The sequence below is a fragment of the Melospiza georgiana genome, chromosome 1 (assembly GCF_028018845.1).
Source record: "Melospiza georgiana isolate bMelGeo1 chromosome 1, bMelGeo1.pri, whole genome shotgun sequence".
Taxonomy (NCBI): Eukaryota; Metazoa; Chordata; class Aves; order Passeriformes; family Passerellidae; genus Melospiza; species Melospiza georgiana.
This window is the reverse complement of record NC_080430.1, coordinates 80,439,126-80,460,156: the sequence shown is the minus strand read 5'-3', so window position 1 is coordinate 80,460,156 and position 21,031 is coordinate 80,439,126. Positions and strand designations below refer to the sequence as shown.

The 21,031-nt window shown below is 36.9% G+C and overlaps 1 protein-coding gene across 2 annotated transcripts in view; it reads right to left on the bottom strand.

Moving 5' to 3' along the window:
• RETREG1 (reticulophagy regulator 1) overlaps window positions 1-21,031 on the bottom strand; it is a 64,856-nt gene that overhangs the window by 22,449 nt on the left and 21,376 nt on the right. Inside the window, exon 1 of one of the 2 annotated variants that reach the window (XM_058037863.1) lies at window positions 1,646-1,809. The exons of the other annotated variant lie outside the window; for it this stretch is intronic. Coding sequence (XP_057893846.1) covers window positions 1,646-1,680 — 35 coding nt within the window. The 5' untranslated portion in view covers window positions 1,681-1,809. Of the gene's footprint in view, window positions 1-1,645; window positions 1,810-21,031 lie in introns of those variants that run through there. 2 annotated transcript variants of the gene reach the window in all.

Here is a 21,031-nt window from a genome sequence, read left to right as displayed (position 1 = left end):
AAATTAATTTCAGAAAAAGAAATTGGAAGACACAAAAGAATGAAGGATGAACATCAGGGTCAGTTAATTTAATGGTAGCTTCAAAAATGATAAATGGGCAGAGCGGGCTCTGTTATGTTTTTCCAGGTTACTGCTTTAGAAAAGCTCATCTTTTTTCTTCCAAAACAAAAACTCCCAATTTTGATAGAAAAAGAGGTCTTAGAGTCTTAGGCCTTCTGTTTAGCTGCCAAATTTTGCTGCAAGCCTTTATAGAGAAAGAATTATGAACAAAATAAATTAGATGTTATTACAAAGCTGAAAACTTTTTTTAAGGGGTCACACATATTTCCAGTTTTCTTTATTGAAAAATAAACACTTGAACAAAGTGGAGATCTCACCAAACATTTTTTGAAGAACAGCAATTAACGCTTTGGTGGTTATCAGTAATGAGTCAACATTTCCTTAAGAGAAGAAAAAACACTACCTGCCACTACAATAATTGTAATCTATGTCATATATATACAGGGCACAACCCAGATATCCCTGCAAACGGAAATGTGTAGGTGACCCCACCCTTGCAGAGACCCAATTGTCCCTGGGGATCCATTCACCCACGCTCATCCAGTCAGGGGGCTGTGCTTGAATGTGCTGCTCTACAACAGACAACCAGAACTGTCTGTCTCCTGTGTTTCATCTTGCAACACACCGACAGACACACTGGAAAAACATCCACATAAATTCAAATTTTAGATTTAAATTTAACTAGAAGAAATCAAACCCAAAACCATCATGAAATGTCCAATTCTGATCCCTGTAGTTGCTCAATTTCTTAGATTTGCCTCTGTATTCTGGCATTTGTTCACTAACTTCTAAAAAAAAAAAGCATCTCTTTCTACATACATGACAAATACTCTTTTTACAACATCAAATATTTCATTAACATCACTTTAGAGCCAACATTTTGATTTAGTGCAATACAACACATAAAGACTATGGAAAAACCATGTGGACTTAAAGAAATCTAGATTACAAACTCTGCCATAGCCAAACATCAATAACATCAACTTTTCAAATACCTATTTTAAAAAGTATTTGGCTAAATTTAATTAGGGCATTTATTTCATAGGAATGTGCTGAGTCATATTTTAGGAAACAGTATTTTTTAAAATGTTATCAAGTTTTGGATCCAATAACTTTTTTTTTTTTTTTTGTCCTGACTGTTGGTTTTATCAGCTAATTAAGATAAAAGCTGAACTTCAGAAAGACAGGCATACCTCAAAGGGACCCAGTGCCCTATCTCACAGAAAAGAGTTAGTGTTCTGTCAGTAGCATGGCTCCAACTAAATTATTTCCATGCCTGACATATTGAGGCATTGAAGGAAAAAGTGACCCGGTAGAAACCACACAGTATTTTCTTCCCTTCACCTTCAGTTTAAGAGGTACCTCAGAGCTGTTCCATTTAGCCTCTATCACACATTGAGTCTCACACTTCCCTCCTGAGAAGGTTAGCACGAGAGGCAAAGCCCCCAAGAAGAAGAAGATTGGTTACAGCGCAGAGAAAACTGATCTCGAGGCTGAGCACCCGGGAGCGCACACAGATTGATCACATGGAGCCTCAGTCCTTGCTGCACTGCACGGGAGGGCCAGCACAAGCAAAGTACAGTACCTGTCATCTTGTCCCAGATCCTCACTGTCTGGCATTTCAGATGGAAAAGGGAATTCTCAGTCTCTCTCTACCAATCTAGATAATCCAGGCAACGATCTTCTAGTCTGTTTTGTGCTTTAGGAGCCACCAGCCAGGCACCTGTGCTGCTCTCCGCCAGGAAGAATGCTCCTTGCTCAGAGAGCAAATGTTTACAAGACATCCTAAGAGCTGCTGGTCTTGAATGAAGTTCAGAGCGGTCGCCTTTGATTGGCCGTGGCTATAAATAAACAAGTCGTGACTCACCTCACACACTATGACAGGGTGTTTAGTAGCAAGCGCGGTCAAAAGCCAAACAGTTTGTTTTCCTTCTGGTCATGTGAGGGAGAATCACCACCCATTTAGTACTTTTATTTTTCTGCTTCTACTGCAAATCGTCCTCAGTATCTCCCGTTTTTCTCAGGTGTAAGCAGCAACCCAAATGATGGGAGCTAAATCACTCAAACTTTAACAAAGTGAAAGGCTTGAAAATATGACAGCAAAGAGTTTATTCTTAAAACTATTAAAAATCCTTTTTTTCCTCCCTGCAAAGCGTCAGTCACAAGCTGTCAGAAGAAGCCAAATTATTTTCCAGTGACTAAATTCACAGATGAAAAAAATCCACAAAACCTTAGTAATTCTTTTTAATAAGGAATAGGAAGACAAGTTTTCAATAATGATTAATTGCATTGCATTTAAGTTCTGATTCTAATCTCATCTGCCACAACTAATCTTAGATAGGAATACCAGAACACTGTGCTGAAACAGTCCTCAAAAACTAAAGTATGCTGGCAGGAGGAAGCTTTCTGCCAAAATACTTTGATTGCTTCTGTGAAGGTGAATTGAATATGGATTTCCTCCTACGGCTTTTCCTCCCATTGCTGCATGCGTGACAAGGATTCTGTCACTCCAGCTACACCAGCTACGTCTCTATTAATTTTCAACACCCCCGCAACCTTATCTGTGCTGGTGCAGCTTTGTCACACAGCCCAAGACTCCAAGGATCCCCATGTCTGTCGTTCAGCACACGGCTCAGCACTGCTCCTTCACACAGCCCCCTTCCTTCACTGAACAGGCTGACCTATTGTTCTTAATAAATTTTCAAATCCACATTACATCCAGAGACCTTCACGTAAGAAATCTCTTTTCCTAGGGAGGAACCCAGCAAGATTTACACCTGCCTGTCCTGCATGAGACAGTAAGAATTGTCCTGGGGATGTGAAATGTTAAAAATAAATTAAAAAAAAAAAGAAAGTAAAGCTGGAGCAAAGGTATGCCATGTATCTTTGATTTGCTAAGCTATATACAGTGCATTGTGAGTAATGCATAATTTCTGGAAAGCTGCTTAACTTTTAGAACAACAAAGGATTCTACCCTTTCTTTGTTTTTCATATAAATTTCTTCAAAAGGACTAGTAAGATCTAAAACACCAGGAGTAAAGTCCTCTGACTAAATTATGCAATACAATAGACAAATAAGCATTAATAAATATCATGCCTACAACTGAGACTTTCCATGGTCACCAATACCTCCATATTCCAATGCAATCACATTTTTTTTTTCTTTCCTTTTCTTTTTTCTTTTCTTACTTCTGATAGTTATAGATGAAATAATTAAAAGTTGAATTTCTTCAAGCTTACCCTGAAACAACAGGGTAAATTCAAAATCTTAATTAACGAAATGATTCTGTGTAACAGTTTCATCTTTAGATTGAAGTGGTGATGTCTTCCGATTAGAAAATGAAGCAAAAGAAGTAACTGAAATCTGTAGCACGAAGGAGCATCATTCAAAATTTAAATGTAGCATCAAAAATGAAAGCAAACAAACCTGAACCCCTTATGCAACTTGGGTTGCTTCAGTTTCCATGCACTGCAATATACTCTTACACAACCACATAAATTTACTATGTCAAATGCCTTTTTATATATTCCATTTTAATGCTGATGATCACACTCAGAAGCTGAAAAGCTTTCAGTATCAAGTCTATCCCTGTATTTCAGCTTTGGAACTTGATGTACTCCAAACTCCTCAAGTGCAACTCTGGACTGTTCAGTTCTTGGTCACACTCTGTACCCAGAGCTTATTGCTACAGCAGAAAAACTGTTTACTTTTACAATTCCTTACAACTCTTTCCAGCTCACACTGAGGCAAGGAGGATAATATCACCTTATTTACTTATTCATAAGGAAGACCTGGAAAAATAAGGTTCAAAAATGTCTACTAAATGAGTACCTTTCTAAAATGTCAAGGACCTGTTAGGTTGGAATTAGAGCATTTATAAAACACTTCAATACTCTAGTATTGAAGTGCTACTCTAGTGGTATCACTGCTCATCACTTTTGAAAATCATACTTGACAACAGCATGAGTGCATAATTAGTGGAACTGCAATCACACTGAAGTATTTTGCTTGATATCACAAAGACTATCTAGAAAAATAATCTCATTTTTAAAATCATTCTAAATTCTTCTGCACCAAGGGAATTGGAGCTTGTATTGGCCCTTCTGGAGGTTTCCTGCAGAACAGGTTCCAGATTATTTCACAGCAGCATGAGATGGATTGACCTCTCCAAGAACACTTGGGTGGAAGCAGCAGGTAAACAGAAGTACTGTACTGAATCAGGCCAAAGGGCTTTGGCATCTTTTATTGGGTCCAAAAGGAACAGCCAAGGAAAAAATACATTGCTTCCTTCTACAGGTAGTCTTCCAGACTCCAGCTTGTGGAGATTTGAGCCAGCAGTGATGCCTATTTTTTAGTTCTGCATGGATTTCTATCCTATGGTGACACCTACATCATCTTGTGGCAAGAGCATCTGCAGCTTAACTGCATACTATTTGGGAACAAAAAAGCAGCCAACCCCCACCCAATATTGTTTGCTCTGATCTAGCCACTTCAACTGATGTGTTCAACTGTTTTCCAAGATGTCTTATACTAGAACATGCAGATGACAGTTAACTCTCTTCAGCTTTTCACAGTGATTTATTGTTTTTGCAGACCATTATAGTTTGGGGGGTTTTTGATGGGACTGCAAAATTGAAAGACAAAGCTGTTTAGAAAAGAGTTTACCATTTTTTATCATTGCTAAAAATCAGTTTTAAACTTCTCCAATATTGAAAACTCAGAGTGACTAGGAATGACAGAATGAGGCAGGAAAGTATTTTCCAACCCATGTTATTTTTCAAGGAGATCCTTATTTCCTTGCTTAGCTGCAGCTAAGCTGTGTATTAACTGCATTGGACTTGAGTCACTCTTCTCTGTCCTTCTAAGTTCCTTCTTGCCACTTTTGAGGCCTCAACTCACATGACTAATCTGTGCTTCTCTGAGCAACTTCTTTGTCTGAGCTGCTACATTCCAGCCTTGCCACGTCTCACTTCTTGCAGCGTGTTCTGAAATTCTCCCTCCCCTTAGCACTGTTGGTTCTTCAACAGACTTACAGTGAATTCCTCCTCCTTGTGCTATTACTTCTGAAAGAAACATGGAAGCCCTCGGTTTCATAATCAAGAGGAAGAAGATTATATATATCAATGTCCTCCTCTTGGTCAGCTCATTCAGCTTTGAAAGCCCTGTTTTGCTCACCTGTTTCATTCATGTAAGCTCTTGCATGCCCTCAAACATCCTCACTATTCTTTTGTAAATTCTTCCTGTTTACCATAACCAATTGAAGGTAGGAGAGACCAGAAATGCAGTTATTCCCAGTGAGAGCATACTATTATTTACACATTTTGGTCTCTTTTCTAAGTTGTTCCTCATGCTCTGTTGGCTGCCATTACTACATTTTTACACAGAGCTTTCCAGAGTACCTGATCTTCTTTATGTTATTTGGATAACTTCAAGAATAAATTCTTCTTACTTCTGCTTCTCTCCATTATCCTGTTTTCCACTTCACTGACCTCATCTAGACCTTTCTGAAAAATTCCTTGAGAGTTGTTGAGCAACAGCTCTTTACTGTCAAATATGAAAACACCCCAAAAGATATGCTGGTATGCAGATCACATTGACAGTCTGTCTGGCATATGGCTTGATCAGGGAATCTTATCAGTTTTGTTCTTGCCGAGTACAGATTTGACAGTACTGTACAGACTGAACATGTATCATAGTTATCAAGTAAATGGCCTTTTCCTCAAATAGTATGGACATCTTTGCAAAATTTTCCTTTTACTGGCAGGCACCAAAGACTGCACAAGTCTTCAGCAAAAGAAGGGAAATAAAAGCTATAATTCTTGCAAGAGACAAGGAAGCAGCCTCACTGAAAAGCTAAAAAGGATTGGAAAGAGTGTCACATACACTGTTTTACACACTCAAGATAGATACTGGCAATGCTCAAGTGTTTTTGAAGGTAGGTGGTGTGTCCCACCTAGGCTGCAAGCTTTCAAAGATTTTAATCAGCCTGTGGCATACTTTAGCCAGACAATCAGCTCCAGAGCCACTCACAACCACTGCTGCCTTCTATGTCTCTCCTCATCTAAAAGGAAACACAGTGCTTTCAATGTATAACCCTGTTCTAATTATTCAGCTATGAATGAGTCTCACTTCCAATAATGTGAATGAAAAAAAATCTATATTTCATATATATGTATACATATATATAAATAAAAATCCCACTCCCAAAAGAACATCTAGTTTAGTTTGCATTTCCAGAACTAACGGAAAAGTCAAGCATTTTGCTTTATGTAGATGGTTTGTACTGATATTATCTACAGCAAAAGCATGGATTTAAAAATAACCATGATTGTCAAATGCATTTTTAGGATGAAAATTGTGTAATGACTTTTAATGCTATTGAAAAAAAACATTATTAACATACATGAAGTCCTCCAAAATGGACTATTTCCCCTCTTTTTCAAATAGGAAACTGAATAAAATGATCGCATTTGTGTGTGTGTGCAGGCATTTATATATTTATAAGCACACACATATGAAAGTATATGTTTTATCATATTTCATCAATTTGATGGGCATGCCTGATTTTCCCATATTTTCAAGTAAAATTTGCTAAAACTATTCTGTCCTGATTCTTTCTATGTAAAGCTGAATTCAAACTGCAAATACTTATTATATTTACTTAACTTTGAGGTCTGTCCATACACTGTAAGATAAACAAAGGAAGTCAGTTTTAAAAGAGAAGAAACCTTTCATACAAGCATAAATGAAAAATCCTCAAACTGGACCTGCTGAACCTGCTCAGTTCTTTGCTGGGGTATTATACCAGGTGTAACCACAAGCAGTAAGGAGTGTGCTATAAAAGATGAAGACACCTATTACACACAAAACATAGTCTGGCATTTAGCTGTGCCAAGGTTCAGGACTGGAAAAAAAAGTCTTTGAACAGCTAAAGACCAATAAAAACAAAGAATAAAAGTGCTCAGGAAAATTTTTCTTTCTTAATGGAACTCTGCATTTTATGCAGGATTCTTATTTGTACCTGGATAAAATATTTCATTGTTAAACATTTTTAAGATCACAAGCTGCATTTTCAGAAAAAAACACCCCAAACAAACAGCATTCCATTTTGGCAAAAAAAAAAAGTAGTGCAACATTCAAAAAGCTAAACAAGATACCACATGCAAGAAATATTCACTGGGCAGAACAAAGCACATGAATATGTCTTTTTAGAGAATCGTAAAAAATTGAGTATGAAAGCAGACTGACTATCAACAGACACCAAAATCTGATTTGTATCAGCAACAATGAATTATCACTATGAGGTTTTAGCGCTTCTCACAAAGCACACAAAATATTGCTCCCTGGTGCATGACAGTATTTCCAAGTTTCAAACACAAGCAGAAAAAGGAGTTAAAGGAAGTAAGAGACACTTCAACTGCAGTTTTAAAAGCAGATTATTACATTTTAGTCACACGAAGACAGCAAATCTTGCTGTTTACAAATATGACAGATCATGCTGGATTTGTGTGACAAACAGAGAGAGCTGGAGACAGGAAGGTAGATCTTACCACCAAGGGTGAAAATCTCAACTGCTCTGTGACTTTTTGGCCATGGAATCTTGTTAAACAGCTATAAAAGAAACAAATATTTGGAGGCAAAAAAAAAGAAGACTAAACAAAAAACCTAAACCCACATAGCAATGATCTCAACCATTTCTGAAGATAATGGAGCATTTTTTCAAAATTTTCAAGAAATCTTTCACATATTGTTTCATGAAATTATTTGATTTATTATACTGCATTTCTACAAAGGTACTAGTTTTCTCCTAGTTCTCATGATATGTAATTCAGTCAAGTGATATTAAAATGCTTTTTTTTCCCAAGGAATACATGCTATTCAAGATTCTGAAACCTGCCCATCTCCCTGTCTCTTTGTTTGTAACACTCTGAATCTGTATCTTCTCAGTAGTTTTCTTTTGCTACTGACAAAAAGAACTATATGAAAGGCAGACCATACAGCAAGATACTCAGAGCACGTACTGAGTGCACCCATGTCTAAAAGATGTTGCTGGTATGCTCACAATTGGCTTAGATGACACACCATTACTTCAATGCTGCAATCATCCTATGAACATGAGGATAGGAGCCAGTTTTCCACCTAATTATACAATTTATTCTTTGGTGCAGCATAAGAAAATCTCTCCAGAGAGAGATTAGTGCAACTGCAAGCCATAACTAGATCCAAGTCCAGGTCACCAGTTCTGAATTAGACCTTAGAAGCTTAAGGATGAATAACTGCAGGACTTCGAGTACATTATAATGTAAGCACAGCACACAGTTATATATCATTCATCATTTTCACTGACACCAACCCTATTCTCCCGTCCCAGCACAAAGAGCCAAAGTTTTGACTGATATTCAGAATTGCTAGCCAAACATTTTTATAGTAGGTATGATTCATTTTGATTCTTTAAGCTTCACAGCCTTTTTCAATGCCTGTATACTGGAAGTGAGACAGATGACTAAATGACTGCAAATTTATCAACTTACTAGCATCAGTTTATGTATTTGTTTGCTTACTATGTGACCAGACATGAACTCTGCAGTGTTTACATGTCCGATGGTAAAATTGCATTCATATTCTCTCCCTTTAAGAAGAGATTTTTTTTCATTAGAATTGTCTTTCTTCAGTCTCAGTGTGGTAGTTTATAAAACTGTGCAGTTGTGGCAAAAGAAAATATTATTAAATTATCACTAACATGACTCAGTTTCAAGGCCATATCTTCATGTGATAGAGAAACTAGTAATCTGTATGCTACTTTCCAACTCCGACAATTGTAACATCAAGTTAGCAATTCTGACAAACTATAAGAAAAACAGTAACATGTACATTTATATAAGCAAGTTTTTAAGTATTTACAAACTAAAATCAGGGAGAAAATGTCAGAGTGCATGCCACTTTAGAATGCACGTATTTGTGTACTCTGATCAATCAGCTGGTTTAAAAAAAAAAATAGGAACATGTCACCACAGTTCATATTACATTTTGACCTCACATTTTAGCCCTACCAGCTGAAGAGAGAAAGCAGACATAAACTTCTTAAATGCTAACATCAAAACTTAAAGAAAATATTCTACTTAGTATCACTTGTGACAACATAAAAGGGTAAGATAGGTAATAATGAGAAGCAGCAGCAAGAAATACATTATACAAAGCAACAGTATGTTTCACACCATGGCAATTCATACACATACATACACAATCAGAAGCTGGGTAAGATGGTTAATTCTGAGTGCACTGATTAAAACAAAGCTAACTTTATCCTGAAGTGACTGGGTAAACCAATTTCTTCACAGAGCTTCTCTAAAGTGAATACTTGTGAAACCCAACCATTCTGCTCTTTTAATATCCAGCCCTCCATGAAACATGTGCAAATTTAAAGCAACGGGAGGCCAATGCAACATGACACAGCTCCATGGAAAAGGCAGAGGGGCAGCCAAGACTGCAAGAGAGAACTCAGCTCTCCCACAACCACACTCCCCCCAAAAAAACTACAGTCAAGTGGTGCCTGGGCTAGGAGAAGTCAAGAAGGGTTCAGACAAGGGGTGATGAGCAATGAGGACCTGCAGCTTGACCCGTTTGTCAGCAAGGCACCTGCTGAGCTGCGACTGAGAGGAATCCCCGGGCTGGCCAGGCGAGCGCTGCCAGAGCACTCAGCCAGAAGGGCAGAGCACCCGATAACCTTCACCCCGCCTGGAGAGGGTGACAGGACCCAGGGTGTTCTGCTCAGGGGCTGACAGAACCCCTGCGAAGTCAAAACCGACTGCAGTTAGCTGGGCTTTTGTCCCAGAGACAAACTGGCCATTCCCTACTCCTGTACTATTAATTTCTATTTAAATTCAGGGCATTTCAGAAGCTGGTTTAGAACAAGAACATAGGTATAGACCATTTGTATTGTACAGCATGACAGCCGCTTCTGTCATTGCTAAAACTTCCTTTTCCCCCACTTTTAAAGGGACATCAAAAATGTATAAGGAATCCTTTTTTATTAAGCTGTATGAAATACATCTTAAAATAAGAATTTGCTGCTAGAAGACTGAAAAATTAAGCCTTCAATTTATAAGTTACTTATATATAAATTTGTACATATCTATATAAAACTGTATAACACATAATATTTTATCACAGCTTTTGCTGTTTCCTTTAGAATCTCGAATAAATATCATTGACCCACCTCACTGGATGTTCCTATAAAGAAGGGAAGTAGGAGGATGTAAAAAAACCCTCTCAACTCAGACTTTTACTTTAATGCAGTGAGGTGGTTTTTCATATTAAAAACCCAACAAACAAATCACAAAAAAAAAAATCCCAAACAAAATAAAATAAAAAACAAAACAAAATAAACCCACCCAAAATAATTTACTTGAGAAACATTCAAAGCACTTCAAACACATAATTTTTCAACTGCTTTTCAAGTAACCTGCAGTGAGGTTACTTTTTGCCTCCTTTCAGTCACTAAGAAAGAGCCAAAATACTAATTTCCATCTGCTAAAAGTATTTTTACAAAAAAAAAAAGCACCTCTTCAGTATGTTTTGAGTTTGATTACTGATTGAAGAAGTAAGTATTTTCCAAAATACATCTGCAGGGATTTTGAGCAAAGTATTTGAAACTTTAGCAAAAAAATTCTATTTTGTGTCGTTTTCAGAAACTTCTGTTTCTGTGCATCATCATATTAAGTTTCTAGCTGAATTCGCACACTTTAAGACTTTGATTATAATCAAAAATATCTGATTCAGCAAACCAGTTAGGCCAGAAGTTGTCAAGGTACACATTCTAAGAAAATTGTCTGCTTATGGTGAACACAATGGAAACAGCTTGTACAGGTCCTTACATGAGAAGTTCATACAGTAATTGTTCAGACACATCTCAGTTTGTGTTCTAAGGCAAGCTACACGTGTTTAGAACAGTATTTTTTTAAAGATCAGACATGCAAACCTCAGATATTGTTGCTCTGATTAATTATATTACTCTGATCTCATGCCTAAATGTACAAAAGCGTGATGTTAAGGTACACACTGACCTTGCAACTTCCTTGGAATGTGGTGGTAGCAACAGACACTCCATCTAAAACTGAGCAACAGCTATCTCACGTGCCCTTCTCAGATTTCTCAGAGTTTAACATTTATATACAATTTATATACAAATGCAGATATAAATAGCTACATTTATTACAGTCTTACTGTGTCACTTAACTGAATAAAAAGTCAATGCTTGCGTATTACCACGACCAGCAGGACTAGGCCTGCCAAAGGCCCATCTAGCCCTGTGCCCTGTCTTCAACTCTTTGCCAAAACTGAATACTTGGGGACACCTAAGCAACAGAATAAAAATATGGGATAATACATAATGATAGCTCCATAAAATACAACAGAGCTTCCAATAATCTACAACTTGGGGACTTCCAAAATCACAGTGGTGATTTTCTATTTAAAAGCCTTCAATCAACTTTCTTTCAAAAAACTGTCCTGTAATTTATATTTAAATCCATCTATAGTTCTAATATTCACAACAAGTATGTGTCAAGGATTTCTGAAACTTATTGCACATTTTTATTTTTCCTCACCTTTCTGCCTGCTATTTTGATGCCTCCTCATTCCAAAAGTGTGAGAGAGAAGGCATGTTCTGTGCGGTATTTTGAGAGACCTCTATTGTATTTTTCTTCAATTATTCATTTTCTCTTTTTAAAAGACCTACCTCATTTACTTGTTCTTTATAAGGAAATAGTTCTGTGTATTTGTTCTACCTTGTTGCTGTGCTCTGGATTATTTTTTCTCCTGTACTGTTTTCTGGAAGGTAGCAGATCAGTCCCACAGAGTATTAAGGATTTGGACATACAATAGGTTTACGAGAGTGGCACGTGACTGCCATTGCTTTTTCCCTGCATGTCTTTTTTATTGATACTTACAGTAGATTTAGTCTGTTGACCAATGCTGGTTTTGTGAGACCACATCTTATTCATGAGTGGTTACAGTCACCTTCAGACACAATTATTTTATATGTGAATTTAGTACTAGTATTTCTGCATAACTTCACAGTTATCTACACTGAATTTCAGATGGTATTTTACTGAGAAAGAATCCTGTAACAATCTTCTGAAATTCTACATAATTGGTCCTTGTCTTAATTTTCTTGAATAGTTTGGTACCTGGTCATCCCACTACTCACTGCCTTTTCAAATCCCTTATGAATACATTTGTCAGTATAGGTCCAGCACAAATAGCAGATTTGTTTATTCACTATGAAATTCTCTTTAGCATTACTTCTTGCTATGAGCTGACTTACAGTAACCTCAATGGCCCAACTACATCAGTGACCCATTAATCATACTACTAATCCAAGCACTCAGTAAAAAAAGGCTGAACTTCTGAAAGAGGAGCTAGGGAAAATCTAAGCTAGGAAAAATCTAAGCTAGGGAAAGGAAATGTGTGTCATATGGTGCTGTGGCCATAACATACAGGTTGACTTAGGAGAATGTGGTTTTGTGCTACAGCAAATATTTATCTCTGAAAATTTTAATTAAACTAGCCACCTTAATATGTCTGATCATCTGTATTCATTGAGTGTCACACAGAATATGAGCCTATGTTACTTTCTGTTTCCCTTAGTGTAAAAATAAAATACTTACAGCTGTCTAGAATATATCTTCAGTGTTATTTAGACTCTAAAACATTTGGAATATTAATTTTAAAAGTGTTAAAAACATGACATAATTTTAGTAAGTAAAAGTATGAAATAATTTTAGTAAGTAAATATGTAACATCTCTCTGTCAATAAGAAGCAAGAGACGAAAAGGAGACTTGGAGGAATACCATGATGCTTGTTGAAAAACAGCTGAGCTGTTTTACTCAACTGTATGTTGAAACACCTCAAAGAGTATAATATGTTATTCTGCTGATAGGCTCACATGCTTCGACAGAACTGTGCCAGGACATTCCTTCCTAAATTAGTGACTAATCAGATGCTGGGCTGGGAAGCACACCCTCACATGTTACAACCACCCAGACGTCTGCAGCATTAAAAAACAAAAAACAAAAAAAAACCCCAACTACAACTATATGTTCTTGTGTCCCCTATAAATAATTTCCATCATGCGTTTTGTAATCTAATGCTTGCATTTGGCAAGCCAGATGCAATTAAAGGTCAAAACCTGACTACTATAGAAAGTATCTGACTACTCCACTTCTTCTGATCTTTCTCCTGACTATTACCATTCTAAATATTCTGAGCAAGGATGTCCTCTTCCCTCCATATCAATAACTGGTATATACTTCTAAATACTAGTATATATTTCTTGTTTTAATGATCACAAATGTTTCTTGCTTCTTTTATCAAGTTCTCAAATTAATCAAAATTGCTTGCTTCTTTTTCTTTCTTATTACCCTCAGATTTCCATTGCCCTTTAAAAATTGTTTAGAATTTGAAAACTTGACAGAAATTAACTCAATAGGCTGTTAGGAGACCAGCACATTTTTTTGTTATTTTTGCGGAACAAACCCTACTCCTTAAAAAAAAAAATATATATATATATATAGCAAAAGCAGCATTTCTGCCTACAGGAAAAAGTTAATACAGGCCAATAGTAAAACAGGATAAAAGCTACTTGTATTTGCAGGAGAAAAACATCTTTTTCACATGTTTGGCAGAAGATATTCCATTTGCTTTTCATGCAGTCTTTAATGTTAATATAAAAGTACAGAATATGGTTAAGCTTGCTACCTATTTTTATGGAGCTTTTAATCAACCATTTTAAGACTTACATTTAAGAGAAGCCATTCCAAAATGAAACAGTCCAATTTTCTTCTTAATCCTAAAAGGAATCTCCCTATTTAAGGTAACACTGGGGGATTCCTGAATGCTATAGTTTATAAATACCCTTTAAGATGACAAGTCAAATGACTTCAGGATTGCAAGTTATCTCTCACAGTTGTTCAACTGTTAAAATGGAAAGTGGTAAGAATAGAATAAAAACACCGATGGCAAAAATATTACATGTGCAATGGAACAAACATAGCACACAGAGCATGATCATTTTAACATTACTCTTTTCGCTTAAATTTACTCTCTACCCTTTGAAAAGGTCAGCTTTGTGAATTTCTCTCCCAATGAGCAATTTGAGGTCTGTCATTCCATTCACACTCTTACACTCATCAAAAATGCAGTCATCCTTTATTTATGATAAGTCTGGTACTTGTTGCAACAATATTGTGCTAGTTTAGGTATTAATTTGATGCAACCCACCTAATTCTATAATAATGTATATTTTAAAATAAATTTAAAAATGCAAAAAATAGCAACATTATGTTTGCAAGCAAAACAAATCTCTGAGGCAGGCAAACATATCCAGCAGCTCTGTGGCAATCCAACAGGCTGCTTCCGGACTAGGCAGTAGTTACACTTATTGTACGGTATAAGCCTACAAAGAGGTAGAAAAAGCATGTTTCAACTGTTTGTCAGGTTTCTCTTCTCTTTTGCAAGGCTTGGTACCTTGGTACTCTAAAAAAACTATTATTGCTGGTTAACCAATTCAAACTTACAAACACAATGTGCAGCTAAGGTCTGACTGTCTAGACATCTAACTGTGTCTGCCTAAGCTCTTTGAAGTCTTTGAACTAGAAGAGAGAGCCTTGCTAACTAGGAGAATTGCCCTAGAAAACAGATGTCCTTTACAAGCAATTGACTTTTTCCAGTTTGTGCTGTCTGCAAAGCCTTGGAGTACAGTATCTCCACTTGAAGACTGCACTCTGGCCACAACTTAGTGCCCATTCTGCTGTATTGATATGAAGCTACTTCTGCATAATCACAAATTGCAAGACACATAGATTCCCACCAAAACTTAGCAAAACGCAGAACATGGAATATTTGTTCATAAATCTTTATGGATTAGGGATAAATATTGAGGGTGAGACCTGACAGTGACCAGTTGTTCTGTTCAAAATGATGTGACTGAATCCAAGTCATCTCCTTTCCCTGTCTGAGCTGGTTGGGAAGGCTGTTGCCACCCTTCAGGAGGCAGTTCTTGTAACTTGAACCTAGTAAATTCAACACATGAGTTGAAGTACATGACATTACTTTTTGGCTGACATTTTGTAAGACTATGTCCAAGCCTCTTGGAGCCTTCAAATGAAAGGATCTTTACTTAAGATATGAGGGGTCTTTGTCACTTTCTACTGCATACACTCAATTTCAAGTTTCACTTTCTTATTGACAACATACCCGTCAATCACACCCTGGACAGGTTCTCCTGTAATGCTACTTAGGCTGGCAGCCAAATTAAGAGTGTATCCTTCCACACCCTGCACTGAAGCATTCTATTTATATCAACAATTTGTAAATAGAAACAAAATTTAAAAAAACCAAAACACAACCCAAAGCAAAGTATTTATGCTGAAAGTTCAGTAATATTCACAACTGACAACAATATGTAAATGTGCCTGCCATACTGACAATTTCCAAGCAGCTTTGAAAAAAAAAAAGGGGGAAAGAGTAACAGATGCTATAGTTAGCATAAAAAAGCTGACCTGCTCAAGAACAGCCAGAAAACAACATTTCATTAGATTCAGGAGGTAACCAGATATTGCCCCTTTTAATTCATTTGATACTCTCTGTGGGGTGCTGCACTCCACAACAAGATTAATTGCTTGCTTCACAAGAAGTCACTGAAAACAGAAAAAGAAATCTGAGATGGATGGTACTAGCACAATTCCTCTGCAGTTTTTCAGATAGATTTTTCTCTACAGAAATGTTCACAGACTTAAGTCTGTGAAGTCCCATAAATACGGGATAGGTAAGGATTTTAAGAGAAGCTTGTAGCTTTCACTGTATGACCTAAGTGTGGCCCACATCTCAAAACAGAAGAGAGTATGGTTTATTTTCCCTATAATTAAGATTTTTAAAGCTTCAGCTCAGTTGGTAAAAAATACTGGTGTCATTATTGCTGTATAAGTAAGAAATATGAAAGTATTAAAAAGTGAAGGACATCTCCAGACTCCCTTGCTGAAACCTGGGAAAACTTGCCAAGCAGCAGGTGACCACAGCTGTTTGCAGACGCAAGTCTGCAAATTCAAATGCAGCACTTGGCATACTTGCTCTTGTCTAAGATGGAAGAGTAGATCTAAACACTCCTTACTGAGAAAGCACAAAGCTGAGACAGGGACAAGTGGCATGAGGGAGCTTCAGAGTAACACTTTTTTTTTAGCAATTTTCTCCTGGTGAATCCCTGGTTTGTTTCTCCACTCACCTCCCTCTGTGCCATTTTCTGTATTCGCTTTATAACTTTCCTTTCAACTCCATAATTTTTAAGAAGTTCTTTTACTTTCAAAGTGCTAGGAAAAAACTGAACTAAAAAAACCCTCAAATACCTTCAATTCAATTCTATGAATCTTCTACCTAATATTTGGTTAGTGCTGTGATCAAAATAAACATTCTATCATTACAATAAACACAGTGACAAAAAAAAAAAAAAAAAAAGATGTGAGAAAGCTGAGATGATGGCAGGCAGCAGTGGGGACGGTGCATTTTTTCCCCAGTGATGACAATATGGGTGGCACATGACATGCCAGTGAGTGTGTCAGAACTGGGTCAGCTCAGAATTAGCAGCTCTCAGGTTGTCCACAATGGGCAAATCCACCTGCCTGCGCTCACAGATGCCTTTAACCGAACTGCATTTTAGACAAAGTGCATCCAGAAGCAAAACACTCACAAATAACTGAACAGTGACTGCAGCTCCATGCTTAAAAATATCAAACATGGAATAGAGCTGGCTTTACTATATGTTGAAAACTGCTGAAGAAAAAATGCACTACGTTTAAACAAAAAATGCTGAACAAAGGCTGTATATCCATCCTCCTCCCATCACCACAGACTATGATCACATTTTCCAGCTGAGTGTAGCAGTTCATTTTTACCAATGTGTAACAAAGGAAATTAATTACTGAGCCACTTTTGCACAGGTTGCAGCACACCCTGCAGTTTGCACAGACTGCACTTATGTCAGGTATTTATTTCACACATTTAATCATGGATGGAGAGACTTCACTTGAACAAAGTATTACAAAATTTAAAGAAAAATATTTAAAACTTAACTTATTTAAGTATAGTAAAAATACACATCTCACAGTACCCAGATTAACTTTTTTCTCAGTATGGAGGCAAACTGGCAAAATCACAGAACCATTTAGTTTGGAAAAGGCTTTCAAGATTATCCAGTCCAACCACAAAGCTAGCTATAAGGATCTTTTGAAACCTCCACATAAAATTGCCTTGTGTTTTTCTTCTTGAAATTAATCCTTCTGGCTTAATAGAGGAATAATATTTGTTTATCCCTGAGAAGATACGAACAGAACACACACACCCCCAAAAGGCTTTGAAACAATATGCTTAGAAATTATAACTGAAATCACCTGTTTGTGAGATTAGCAAGACCAAAAAACAACTGTCAAATCAGACTATGTGAGGTGTTCTTTTGAAGCTTAAAATTTTAATTAAATATTTGTGTAAGAACACTTCTGTTACCAGAACAGAAGAAAAAAATTTCCCAGAAGGACACTACAGTAGTCTTCCAAATGATTCCTTTGTATCTCAGTACTGGAACTCCAAAATAAACAATATGGAATGCTTTCAGAGCTCTCTAAATAGAATTAGAAGTTTAAAATAATTCTGAATAATTTTGTTTACAACTAGCCAGTGGGGTACAGGAAAGGACAGGATTGTTGGACAAAGAAGTAGAGTAATAAATTTCTCTAGGAATTACAGTTTATGAAGTAAAACTACAAAAAAAAGGCTATCCAAGCAATTTTAGATCAACTGCTCTCACTTGGATATTAGAAAGACACTGAGCAAGTAAGTAACAAAGCTAAGAAGGTGTTAAAGCAGTCAAGGAGGATTATTCAGCCTCCAAAAAAGTAAAAAGAATTTCTTTTTAAAAAGTACACAGCCTGTCTGGAAGATGAAAGCATACATCTCAACTGCTACAATGCTTTTGAAATTCTGCTATATGACACTTAAAAGCAAACTGGAAAAAAAAAACCAGCATATATGCAATCCCCATAACTTCACATTTAATTGAAAAGTTATACCAAAGGGCAAGGGCAGGGTTTTAGAAGTGCCTTGTTATATGAGACTGGTATGTCCTTAACATTTTCATTCAGTATTTGCCTTAATCCTTCAGATGAGTGAGTTGCAGTACCCCAGAAGGAGTGGCAGACACAGCAAAGGACAGAATCAGGGTTCAAAATATATAGCAGTTCAGATTGAGGAGTGGCATAAAATCAACTACCCTGACTCATCAAGAACATGCTTTAGTTGACAAGGCAAGTGCATAAATGCAAAACAGAAAACAACTTATTAAACAAGCAGTGCAGTGGAAAAAGGATAATGTTTCTACTCGAGTTATTTACAAGTTCTTAAAAAAAACAAAAAATCTATGCCTGAGATGCATTCACCACACATTTATCATACCCAGAACCAGTCATGTCTTTTACCTGATACTGCTAAGTGTTTACTGATGTTGCTTGGTTTGAGCATCATGCTCAGAGCAATGCAGATACTGACACAAGAATAATGACATTTTCGGTAAATATAACTGGGTTAGAATATATCCCTGTATAAAAACAGCTAAAGTAGCTCCAGTACAACTCTGCTGGTCCTTTGTTTCTGCCCTTGCTTCTTCAGAAGTTGCACTTCTTGCAGCTAAGATAATGTTTTACCTTTATGTTTAACAAATAGGGACAGAAGACAAGCAAGGCTTACAGAAAGAGGAATGCGGTATTCTTTCTGTAATAGTAAAGAAACATGACAATTCCAACATTTTCTCCTCATGTCTTCTGTGCATCCTCCACAATGAAAGGTGAGCTGAGCTTCTGGGGACAAGGAAGAGAGGAAAATGCCTTGTGATGGCTAAGACAGAATTGAGATATAACCAAATTACTAGAGAACCACAGAGAGTAGGCTTGACTTCAAAAGTTTACAAACCACTCTATGTGAGAAGAAATTGGTTATGTGCACTACATACAATTTCTGGCAAATATAAGAAAAATAACAAGCCAAACAAGCCAACTATATCTACCAGTGAGATACATGGCACCTACAAATGCTGTGACACATCCCTCATTTCCCCTCCCCTTAAAGAATAAAAGAACCAACCAACCACCAAACTTTTCCTGCAATTGTATAGAAAAAGGCATTAAACAGTTTTCAGACTAAGTGTGACACTTTTGCCAAAGTTACAGCATTCCTACTGAATTATTGGTTTTTGCTCCTGTAAGAAAGACTTTACCGGTATGTTTATTTTATCATGTATCAACATAAGGCAAACAAACCAGCATAATACATTACTTGGAAAGGTAGCTAACAACTTGGAAATAACTAGCCAGAAAGATGAAATAAGGTCACATAATATTAAAAAACCCCCCAAAAAATGAAGCATCAAGAGGTTTTTGCAATGTAGACAATTATTTCTGCAATCTGTAGGTTTGATCATCCATGTGTAAAGTGCCTTTAGGAAAAAAAAAAACAGACATATTGCTGCCTATCTGAGTTGTAGCAACAGATTCTATAAAACAAAGGACAATTACAATCTGGTATTTGAACAGTAGAGTGGTTACTGAAAAAGTATGGGTTTAAGGCTGCAAATAAAACTCAATTTCCATTTGCTTTCCACAAGTATGCATTCATTTCCTGAAGGACTGCAAGAGCTTTTATATATTAAGAACATTTGGGAGAACCATATTTGAAGCAGCCATACATATCTTCCAACACAAACTCATACAAATATATGAGGCAAAATGAACAGAATAGCAACCACTATGAAGTACCAAGGCTGGAAGTCTTTGAATATTCCAGATGCCTTCAGACTACACTGAAGTAACTGAAGAAGCAAATATTTGCTCTCTGGAGCCTATTTGTATCTATTTATCTGTTAGACTATAATCTGTCCTCTGCCTTGCTGCAGGTCCACAGGAAGTATTTTCTTCAGTCTGTTACCAGATTGTGCAGTTGTGTAGGGCCATGTGAGGAATGGATCCTGTTTGGATGACCAAAACAAGACAAAGAGACTGTGCAACAGAAACTGGAACTGATGGTGCCGTGCTTTGGTACTGACTGGCCCACATGACTGCCCTTGGCTCACATTACATTTTTTCCTATCTATAACATCAAGGAAATGGATTAACAAGTGTATAACAGAAGCACTTCTGCTACAGCCTTGATCTTGTTGGAGTTCCTAATGGAAAAAGACCTCGTTTCCTAATCCACTCATCTGCAAAGAAATCTCTTTGCAACACCCTGAAGGACAGGACTTTTATTCTGAGATACAGTGAAGCAGCACATCTTGATCAGGAGTGATCTGAATGCACAATCATACTGTGCCTGAGACTCATTTAGGAGAAACTTTATGTACACAAAGAGGTAAATAAACCAAGTCCTCGTGCCCTGCAGTTATTACTGCTGTGGATTGGTATTCCTGTGTGTTATGCCAAGAGTCAGTTTCTTATTGTAGCCACAAGCAGCAGTCAATGGCATCTCCAAAACAGACAGGACTTCGGATCAACAGGGAACAATGACACAAGGGCTGTAAACACCCTTACTTGTCTCACCACCCTAGGCTTCCTGTCTATATTCAAGGGAAACAAACAGTCACCATTAAGACACAATATACTTGACCCGCCTACAGGCATTTGTTTGGGAAGAGGTAGATCAGGATATATATCTCAAGAAGTATTTCAAATCTTTCTCCATTGATCATGAAATCAGATTAAGCAGACTACGTCAGAAATATTTAGGCACATGACTTGCAGATTGTCTTAAGCAAACCCAGTAGGTAATTTGATTTACAAAACATATGTAAATCAGAGGTATGTAAAGCCTCTGACATAATAAACAAAGCATGGTAATTAGATGAAAGGGGCAACTGTCTCATTTATATTTAGGGA